At 31.7% G+C, this 11,760-nt stretch overlaps 1 protein-coding gene across 1 annotated transcript; it reads right to left on the bottom strand.

Annotated features, from left to right (window-relative positions):
* Window positions 1-1,825: 1,825 nt before the first annotated feature.
* LOC127130786 (K(+) efflux antiporter 5) lies at window positions 1,826-10,014 on the bottom strand. The gene is made up of 20 exons (XM_051059753.1): window positions 9,524-10,014; window positions 7,359-7,402; window positions 6,696-6,763; window positions 6,502-6,586; window positions 6,334-6,395; window positions 5,769-5,844; window positions 5,554-5,628; window positions 4,768-4,839; window positions 4,601-4,684; window positions 4,447-4,515; window positions 4,239-4,316; window positions 4,049-4,137; window positions 3,765-3,861; window positions 3,628-3,681; window positions 3,397-3,492; window positions 2,938-3,126; window positions 2,754-2,831; window positions 2,571-2,615; window positions 2,397-2,492; window positions 1,826-2,214 (listed from the first exon to the last, which is right to left on the bottom strand). Exons 1-20 carry the CDS (start codon window positions 9,744-9,746, stop codon window positions 2,176-2,178), a joined length of 1,719 nt encoding a protein of 572 aa, XP_050915710.1. The 5' UTR covers window positions 9,747-10,014; the 3' UTR covers window positions 1,826-2,175.
* Window positions 10,015-11,760: the final 1,746 nt, after the last annotated feature.

Here is an 11,760-nt window from a genome sequence, read left to right as displayed (position 1 = left end):
TATATGTTAAAAAGACTAGGTTTTGGAGATAGTTGGATGCAATGGATGGAAGCTTGTATTTTTTATAGTTAATTCACAATATTAGTAAATGGAATCCCCACTGATGACTTTAAGAATAGTTGAGGTTTAAGGCAATGGGATCCTCTATCCCTTTTCCTTTTTACAACAGGAGTTGAAGGGCTAGCAGGAATGGTGAAGAAAGTCACAAATTGGGAATGTTCAAAGGATTAATAATCAATGAAGAAGAAGCATTTCAATTACTCCAGTTTGTATATGATACAACATTATTAGGGAAATGTGCTTGGAAAAATCTATGGACCATAAAGGCAATTTTAAGAGGATTTGAACTTGTATAAGGGTTAAGAATCATTTTTTTAAAACGCAGGCTTATTGGTCTGAATGTGAGAGCTCATTTTGGAAGTTGCATCACACTTTCTATTTTATTGTAAGGGATTTATCCCTTTTACCTTCTTAGGAATTCCAGTTGGCTCAAATCCTAGAAGTTTCTCAACTTAGAAACCAACTATTGAAAAGATGAGAAGCAGACTATCATCGTGGAAAGGGAGGTTATTATTAATAGGAGGAAGGATCAGTCTCTTGAATTTAACTATGTGCAACATACCTATCTACCTGTTTTCATTCTTTAAAGTATCAAAATAGGTTTGAATGAAATTATCAAGCCTCAAAGGGATTTCAAACAAGGAATTAAATGGGTCAGTTGGATGGATGTATGAAAACAAAGAAAGATAGTAGTTTAGGAATCAAGCACGTAGAAGCATTGAACTTATCACTTTTGAGGAAATGGATGTGGAAGGTAGTAAATGATTAGGAAAGTCCTCTGGAGAGGTTTGATAGAACATAAGTATAAAAGTATAGAGTAGAGCTCATGTGGTATTGATGTCAACATAAGAAGTGGTCAAAAGTCAATATGGTGGAGGGATTTTGAGCTTTTAGGAAGCAAGTGGGTGGGAAACTCCGCTCAGAATGATTTGCTAAAAAAAATTTGGTATAATTTGGAAAAAAATTTATTGAATAAAAATTAGGTTAATTATTCTATTTATAAATAAAAAATATTCTTTTACAGTCAAATTTTTCTTCTGTCGAGAGAAATTGAAGTACAAATAGATTTATTCACATTGAAAAGGAATAAACACAATCTAAAAAGAGTTGAGGGTTTAGTTTTTGTTCATATAAATTTGTCTTTTCTCAAGAGATATTAAGATTTATAGTGAAGGAGTAATAAAATATGGGATAATGGTGGAGATAAATGGGATCTATTTGATATAGTTAATATTCTTGAAGTTGTTAGTCTTTATCTCAATAAACCTGAACTAAAAGTCGTTCTTGTTAATGATATTGGAGAGGAAAATATTCATATTCAGCCATAATTTTATGATTTATGATTTATTAATATTTTTAAAGTATGATTTATTTATATTATTATACAGATATTAACTTTTTTTTAAATAAATTATTTTATAATTTTAATATTTTATTATTATTTAAACAATATAACTCTTTTTGTTATTTTATAACCCGTATCTTAATTTTTTTTTAAATGTCAAGACTTTATCTTGAATTAATTTTGGAAAACCATTAGACAATAACCAATCTATCTCTCCACCATTTAAGGATATAAAGCTGATTTGTTGATTATGATGCAATTTAAGGTGTTACACACATTCGAATGGAACAATACACAGCCATAAGTAATAACTTAAAAAAATAAGTAAATTGAATGTTATCTTAAGTGTCGGACAGTGTTCGACAAACACCGACAAAGACCACTAACACGACTTTTTCAGATGTGTCAGTGCTACATAAATTAGAAGGTAAGGTCAATATTTCCATTAAAAAAATTTGTCAATCATTTTCATCCAAAGCAAATTCATGGCAGCAGATACAAGCTATAACTAGTGTATGATGTGATTAGATCAGCGTTAGCAACAAGACAGGCGTGTAATATCATCATCCTCTATACATTGTTTGCTAAAAGAATACAATAATCGTATGTTTATTATGTACATCCATGAGATCTTCTATCGATTTTTAATGGAAGTGAGTCGCTATACTGACTGTTTCTTCTTAAGCTCATCGTCGAACATGCAACAAGACTGATTTTCATTGGCCACCAAAAAAGTAGAGAACTGTTTGATGTCATGAAAACTTGGAGATTCACAACATTCTGTTTGCCTCAATCATCAAAGCTTTCCCCTGTTAAAGAGTAAAAGAGGAGTTATGTTGTTATACAGTCTATGATTTTTGGGTAACCAACATATGTGGCTATGGTATGAAATATCATGCATAACTTTCTCTTGAGAGTCAAGGGAATGAAAGTCAAGATAAAAGTGACGCAGATATATGGAAGGGGGTATATGAGAGAGAACGAGATAGACCTCATTTTGTGAGCCATTTTCAGAGGGGAACCAGTGCATGAGAACACCCAGATTCATGACAGCCGGAATCAATTTAAACAAAAGCGGCGTTGTGACCTGTAAAACATCAATTTTATGGTTAAACCATAAGAACGAATGAAAGAATGGATGAACCTCTCTCTGATTGAACCTTACCAGACTCAAAGCCGTTGTCCCTAAAAGGAGAAGATACATTTTCCCCTAAAGTATCATAATCAATGGTTAGCAAGAGACCCAAAAAGTAAGGAAAAAATGGGAAAGGCAAAAAATGACACTGATAAAAATCACCAAGAAAAGGAATGGGGAAGAGACAAAAGGGGGATAGGATAGGATAAAAACCTCAACAAGATGAAGATTTGACGCACGCCCCAGCAGAACAAAAGCAAATTCTCCAATTTGAGCAAGTGAGATACCAACCTAAGTTATCATGAAGAGAGGTATTGAGCATTCAAAATATGAAAGCCGGTACAATTAACCAATATAATATAATATATATCTATTCCAACAGGCTATGTATACTTACAACAAATGCTGTCTTAAGACTATAACCAAAGGCCTTTGTAACTATAGAAACAACAGCGGTTTTAACAACCACCACCAAAATAACAGATGCAAGCAATATATCTACATGGTTCCAAAGGAATTGCACATGTATAAGCATTCCAATACTTGAGAGGAACAGAGCTGCAAATAGGTTCCGTATTGGTTCCACCTACAGTACATAAACATAAATGTATTACGTTAGGTGGAAAACAAAAGAGCTGCAAATACGTCATTGAAAATTTATAGTTAATAATTAATCAATATTGCACAAATAGAAAACAAAAGAGTAAAAATATTAAACTTCAGTGAAGTGTGTATCGAGTAATCCCAAGATAGATATGTATCACAAGACATCAGAAAATAGAAAATAGAAAATTGTTAGGAAAACACTTTATGCAAGAAAAATAAGTCTGATATAAGTTGAAACCCAAGGCAATACCTGGTCCAAAGTATGTTGAGCAAAGTCTGTTGTGGAAATCATAACACCTGCCATAAATGAACCCAGCTCAAGACTAAGACCAAGCTTATCACTGCACTGGAAAGTGATTTTAAAACGTTAACAAAATGCACATCGTCGCAAATATTAACTCCAGTAAACTCACATTAAGACCCATGTTACACAAGACCATGAGTTCTAAATCACTTCTCTAAAATTCATTTGTTTTCTTACCCATGCAGATAACAAGCAGAAAGCAACGGCAGCTAGCTGATAAAGTTCATTTGTCTGGAGAATGGAATAAAAAAAATATCATGAACTGCACATATTGCTAATAAGTTGGCAGTTAATGAAATAAGATTTAGCCTAACCTGAGATGAGAGCCGCATCATCAGTTTGAGAAAGCGAGGAACAAACGACCAAGTCAGTATTGATGTAGCAGTGAGATACAAGGACAATACTAGCAACCTGAAGTTAAAAACTGTTAGAATGTGATAAAATATCTTCTAACATATGTATTTTATTTTATCGGTAACTAATATCTTAACATCATATTAGAGTAACTTAATTTACCATTTTTTATTTATCATTAGCAAAAAGGAATTTATAAAATAACACAAAATTCAAGACAGAAAGTCGATATCAACAGACTTACAGTTTTCCCATTGAAATAATCCCTTGTAAAAGACCACTGTTTCCACCCAAAACAGGGAGTAAAGCAAATAGTAAACCCACTGCACAATCCTGAGGAATGAATGAAATACAAGTTGAGATGAAAACTTCAGCGTACATTACTTCATGATATGTTAACAAGTTTATTGTTTAAAACACAAAACGAAAGATACCTGAAAAATAAGAGTGCCAATTGTAACTTGAACATGAAGAGCATTGTTACTATTCCGCTCCACCAAAAATTTTATCACCTGGTAAAAAGGTGAGAATAACTAATAAATCATTCTTGGAATCTGTTGTACTATCAACAACAATACATATTGGCTGATAAAAAAATAACAATACATATTGTAAGTTTCTGGAAATGGGGTGAAGGCATACCACTGCTGTGGATGACATTGAAAGAAAGGAACCAACAAAAACACCCTCAGACAGTTTTCCTCCACATAACTGCAAAGAAAATGTCCAATAAAGTTTAGTGTCCACTACAGCATAATTGTACGGAAGACCGCGTCAGCCAAAGTTAGCACCATACCATGGCAAGAATTCCGCAAAGGAACATGAATATTACAATTTGAAGCAGTCCTCCAAAAACAGCAACAGGCCCCACAGCTTTTAACTGAATGGAAAAAAAATTTAACAGATTATTATTAAGAAAAAGGAACTAGACAGAAAAGTTCTAGCAAGTCAGGAATAGCAAACCTTTGCTAAGGAAAACTCCAGCCCCAAAGCAAAGAGAAGAAACACTACCCCAAATTGAGCGACAGTCTCAACCTGTAAACAAGCAATAAGAAAAAAACAATTGACATCATTGAGTGACATGAGAAACATTACAGCTTATATTGAACTTCAAAGTTCAAAAGCCCAATTGAAATATTATTCTTGATGGTTTCATTAATCGATGGGGTAGTTAGTCATGGACTGCCATAACTTATTCTATTTAAGTCTTAGTTAGCTTTGTTTGGGGCTAATCAACCCTAAATTTTATCAAGCCATTAAATGAATTATAATAGTTCTTCACATAGTACCGGACAACAACCAATTGGACCCATAACACTATCACTAGCAAAACTCCAGTTACTTGATGTAATACTTATTAATATTACCCAAATTCCTAACCTGCATCCACCTTAGAGGTTAAAATCTTGAGTGAACTACTAGCAGCTGAGTGAGAAATACTAAACTAAACTTCTAATGAATGGAGAACGATTTAATGGCAGTGGAAACTTGTGAAGAACATCATATGGACTGTGGAAGAATCTATATTTCAGACTCATATGGTACTCATATGGACTGTGGACTATTATGGACTGTGGAGGAATCTATATTTCGACTCGAGAGACTATTATTAGTCAATTAAATTATGAAATATAGTCTTGAATCACTGCAGTAAGTGCGGCCACATATGTTTATTAAATTAGGCACTCTGAAAATTGATCACAGCTTGCTTTAACTAAAAATGAATGTGAGTCATTCAAAACAACATACCTGTACCATTTCACTGATGAATTTCAAACCCCCTGGTCCAATAAGGGAGCCTGCAAGAAGGTACCCCACAATAACCTACATGTATAAAAAAAAAGTAGATGTAATCAAACACTGCATACTCAAATAGATCATATCATATGACTAAAGTAGAACTCAAAGGCGAAAAATCAACTAGGAGACAGATGTCGTAGGAAGGAATAGTAACAACTACAGACCGGTTGCCCCAAACAGGAAAAGACTATTCCACCGATGGCCGCAGAAACTATGATGACCACCAAATCTGATATTAGCCTGCACGAATGCGAGATTACTAAATTGTTGACTAAATGTGGTGGTAAAATAAAAATAGCACAGACTGCAAAAACACAAATTTCAAAAATAAAAAGTGAAATGTTAACATTTAACGAGAACATAAACTCATAAATCATAAATTTGACTTAAAGGAAACAATAATTGTTCAAAATCTAAAACAAATCCATCATCATAAGATACCTTCCTTCTCTTTTTTATGCATATAAACCCCCGGGAACAAAAAAAGAAAACTATAAACCCATTTACTTTCCAAATGAAGAAAAGAAAGCAAAATAGAGAGCAACACGACTAGACGGTTCCCAACACTAACAGTCTACACAGCATTAGAAATTACCCAGAAACAAAGAATGCTATCCAAATTTAGAGCAACTTATAACACAATTGACTATTGTCCAACTAGTCAACCAAGCTGATAAAGAATTCCCTGAATAGTAATTATAAAGTCAAAAATATCAAATAGATATCAACCTCAAATCCACTTGAAGCACGGGATATTTGGATTTCTTGTTTGACATCACAAAGACATTGTCCTGTCATGCAATAGCATAAACAAGTAAGAAGGTTCAAACATGAAAAGAAGTATTGAACAACATAGCTGATAAGAACCCTGAAGGCTTCAGATCACTTTAAGCACACCTTTTTGTCAATCAAAGTTGTCACGTCATCAGAATCTTCACTTTCCAGAGAGAACACATCTTGAAACTGAAATGATCTTGTGCCACTGAGGATAATAAACATCCAAAAATAATTACAGTTATGGCAGACGAATAAAGTAACATCTCAGTATCCATTGCAAATAGAAACCATGAAACTACAATATGTGATCATACTTTCCCTCACGCGTATCATTTCTCTTAGCTTTATCATGAGTAATTTTAGCTACAGTCTCCAGTACTGCCTGCAATAGAAGACCTGAATGTCAAAACTCATCTTTTCCTTTAAAAAATTGATGGGAATGATGATGTTTACATGCAAATCCGCTGAACTCGTGAAAAATGGTAAGTGTTAGATTATCTCACAGCATACTCAGCATATCTTAGACTAACTTTAGACTACCTTGTTTTAAGTTTTATTATTGGTTCCCTTGTTTTTATTAGGTTTAGTAGTCGTAGTGTATTACATTTCGGATTATACTTGTAGCACTACACTTGCTCTAAACCTAACTACTAGTATAAATATGACCTTAGTGTTACTACCTTTTTTTGTTACATCATGATACATAATATCAATATAATCTTATCGCTTTGAGTATTGCTTCACCTCTTTTCTTCTTTCCCAACTACAGCACCAATGAAACACCAGCAAGTGTTCAACGGATTTGAAATGGATATGATCCCCACAAATAAATTCATTTCACTTAACATGTATCATATAAATTTGAAATTGACATGTATATAGTCCAGGAATCATTTATACACAATGAAACACCAGCTAATGTTCAATGAAAATAACTACTCCAACGCCACCTTTGAAAATCAGAGTATCAGACCTACCTGCTGATCAGCGACACTGTTATTGAAGCTGTTTTTATCAGGTTCTGTTAAAGAAGGAAAGGATCAATGAGAATAGTTGTCAAACTAAATAAAACAAATATATAAGCAAAATGATTCACTTTTCAAATGCTAACAATGATTCTAGAGTTTCATCTCACAAACAAACTCTAAAAGTTAAACTAACAATTTAATATAAAAGAGAAGAAAGTAATAGTTCGACTAAAATTACAAGAAATATTATAGAAAGGGAACTGTTATTGGGATAAAGGACAGATTATATCCATGTCATACCAATATATACATCCATGGCATATACACTTAAAAATGCATAAAGTATCTCTATTTAAAAATATAAAAGGTATTCTTCATAAGTCATGTGTGATTAAATGTAAGGCAGTGAGAGGGAAAAGCAAATTCTTGTACATCTCTCAACATCATTTTAAGCTCAAACATGTCTCTCAAGTCTCAACAAGTAAAGCACGTCTCTCCTACTATGACTTACTGCCAATTTCTAAATTTGGAGCAGTACAGTGCATCAGATCAAGATGCAATTAGTACTCCACGATCGACTAAGAGAACTATAGCACAATAGGACTCCAATATCAAAAAAACAGTGATGAACAATTAAATCTACCTACAAGCCAACCTCCACTGCCTATGCTCACTCACCTCTTTCATAGTTGTTTCATTCAGAGTCTACAATTTCATGTTTTCAACCATACACTTTTCCAAATCACTAAAAAGCTAACCTGAAGGTTCTTATGTACAATATCATGTATGTATAGAAATAGGGTAAAATTAATCTTTATAGATATTGAGATTGTATGTAGACATGCAATGAGTAGGATACTATACTATAGTATCCGCTGGGTAGAATATGGGTGGTAGTCACTTTTAGACAATAGATCTTAACAGGCTCTGATACTTATTGGGGATAGAGGTAAGACTATCCAAGGATGGTATTGAAATTTCTCATTGGTAAAATATACAATGAACTTATGAACATTTAAAAGAATACATGTTCGATGAATGCTAAACACGATGACACTCCTAGGAATCTTAATTCCAAACTTCTAAAAATCAGGGGCAGTCACTTTAAAATTCAAAGATACAGAAGACTGGCACGCAAACTAAACTATCTCACGATCAATTGTTTAGATTTTTCACTACCGTTAATTAGATGATGTAACAAAACTCTGTTGTGGAAAACATCCAAACTTATTCACATGTCTTCTCGATTTTCTCTTCTACAAAAAACTGTACAAACAAAACTAACTTGAGATCCTGAAGAAGTACACACACAACTATAGAGTTGTTAAACTTTCATCTATTAATTTAAAATAATCATGTTCATAACCCTCCACTCGCTGAAGCATGGGTACTTCTAAAATGGTGAAGTACCGGTACCAGATACGCACCCGTACCGGGTACTCGTACCGTACTCGTGGTACTTCATTTTTTCTCATTATTCGGTTTTGAATAAAATTTGTGGTTTTCTCAAATATCAATATAGTATATTTATGTGTTTTAATTTTTTTGTTATTGTATCTTTAACATTATTTTTGGTTTTTTTTCAATTTTTAATAGTGGTGTTTTGTTATGAACCTAACAATTTAGTTCTCTACTATACATTTTATAGAAAATTCTTATTTCTTATTAACGTACCCGTACCTTGATTTTTTTGATTTTTTTTAAAATGCCGTATCCTGTACCGGTACCAGCACTGGGTACCGTACCCGTACCTATGCATCATAGCCTCCACTTTAACACCCTCAATTTTAAGAACTCAAATCTCACTTTCTACTCACACTTCAGCCTTACCCTTATGTCGGTGTCAACGACAAGACACCAACGCATGTGATAACACTCAACCTCTTTTAATCCCTTAAAACTATTAGAAGTGTTTTCACAAAATATTACCAGATTATGTGTTAGTGTCAGTGCTGTGTATATCCTTCATAGCCAATTTCCCATTGAATAATCAATCCAAAAAAAGCCAAATATATAGATAGTACTCCATAACTTCCAAGTTTAGCTAAACCATCAAACTTAATTTCCCACTTAGTAATAACAAAAAGTCGCAAACTTTAACTACCCTGTCAAATTATCATCTCAAAAAACCAAACAAAAACTAAAATGCAAAATGAAAAGTAAAAAGAAAAAACCTTCAGGTGTATCATTCTCAGAAAACTCCTTCTCAAGAACACGATCGAACATCTTAGCCAAAGTACCATCATTGGAATCAGGTGCAGACGAATTAAGCATATTACCATAAAACCTATCTCGAGTCTCCTTATCGGATCTACCAGGAGAACAAACCCTAGCACAGATCACGATGCAGATAACGCAAAACCAGAACTCAAACACACTGAAATTCTTGTTCGCCATTTATGTGAGTTTGGGTTTAGGGTTAAATTGAGGAATTTGATTTTGCGAAAAACATGAAGATTATTGAAATGAAAAATGAAGATAATGAATGAAAATGGAAATGGTCTTTGATTTTCAGATTCTTCTGTTTTCTGCTGATGTCGCTTCTAGTAAGTTGTTGTGGGTGTATGGTGACACTTTGGCTTTGAAATTATTTTGTACTAATATATATTTCATTATTCAGAGAACAAAATTGCATGAGGGGCTTTTCTGTAAATTTTGTGAACATTTTATTTTTCAATTTTAAATTAATATTATTTGTAATTAGGATGTTTTTTTGTCGTTAAAAGTTATTTAATTGAAAGAGAAAAAAATTAGTTCGATTTTTTATAAGATTTTTGTTAAATCATATATAAATAAAGGAGGAAAGTGAAATAAACAACATAAAGGAATATAAAAGAATATTTGAAACATTATAATAGAAAAAAAACATAGAAAATGAAAGATTAGAGAAGATGTATAAGAATATGAAAGATTAAAGAAGAACAGATGAGATAAAAATAAAATTGAAAAAGAAAAAAGTATTATAAAAATAAAAGGATAGAAAAGATAGAACATAAAAAAGGAGGAGAAAGAAGAAGATGATGTGTTTTTACAAAGAAGATGAGAAGAAAATCTAATACTTGATACTATTAGAAGAGATTATAGAAGGTTGAAGCTAAAAAACTAAGTGTTAAAAAAAATAGTTTGTAATCGTATGTTAAGGTTAGATGGGAGTTAAATAAAATTTTGTTTGTAAATATAATGCATTTTGATTTTGTTCAGATCCGTATACGAAATATAAATCGTAACCAAATCGAATCACACTGTTCTATTAATAAAAATCCCCAAACACATTTGAATTAAACAATATTTTTTATAATTTTCAGTTTGATTCGATTTAATTAATGATTTTTTATTAAGTCCGTTCAATTTTAATACCCCTATTTATAATTATTTTTTAATTTGTTTTATTTTTTAAAAAATAAATAAATTTAAAATGATACTAACAAGTTAAAAAACTTTTTGGTGCAGGCTCCTTTTCCAATTTCCTAAGTTGTTTAGGAAGGAAGAAAAGTGTGCCTTTTGTTTTTTTAGTAATAATAGTTTTGCTTCAAAAACACATATTAAAAATTGTTTGAAAAAAATTGCATACAATAAAATAAGAGTTAAACTTTACTTATGCACCTATATCTCAATATTTAATAAAATATTTCAATTATATTTTTTATTTATTATTAAATTTTTTAAAATTAAATTTTTTTACCCTTATATTAATTTAGAGGAATATTTAGTAAAACGTAGATAATTTTTTTATTTTTAATGTATCAGAATATTTGACAAGAGTTTTGATAATCAAAATTTTAAGTTTTAATTTTTAATATATCGGATAATTTAATTAAAGTATTTTGGTAGTTTTCAAAGTATTTATTGGATAACTTATCTAAAGTATTCCAATAGTTTTCAAACTACTCGCCGGATTAAAGTGCTTCTGTGATTTATTTTTTTCAAAATTATAGACTTTAGACAACGTTTTGAAATGTTGTCACGGGTATTTTGTGTTGCATTCGTTTATTCTAGTTTATGTTCACTCGGATGATTTAATTAAAAAAAATTGATTCGCATTTAATATTGAGAAAAAAAATTATGCATTGATAGTATAAAATATTTTTCCATTGTCAACCAATCAGAGACGTGAATATCGCCAAATCACACGTTTAACTTTAAAATACCGGTATGATATGGCAGAACGTTATAATTCTATTGGATGATGTGTAAAGAAAGTTTACATTGACAGTGCGCTACCTTTAATCTCTTTAATATTTTAGACAACAATTTAATCGTGTTACTAAAAGGAGGTGTAGTTGGCTTTAAGCACGTCACTTTAGTTATTTATTTAAGGATATTTTAATCAAATTGAATGAATGGTAGGGGTATGAAAATAATTGTTAACGTATGGGGTTAAAAATTTATGATTTTAAAAAAAAAATTAACA

The sequence above is a fragment of the Lathyrus oleraceus genome, chromosome 1, assembly GCF_024323335.1.
Source record: "Lathyrus oleraceus cultivar Zhongwan6 chromosome 1, CAAS_Psat_ZW6_1.0, whole genome shotgun sequence".
NCBI lineage: Eukaryota > Viridiplantae > Streptophyta > Magnoliopsida > Fabales > Fabaceae > Lathyrus > Lathyrus oleraceus.
This window is presented reverse-complemented; position numbering and strand designations above follow the sequence as displayed.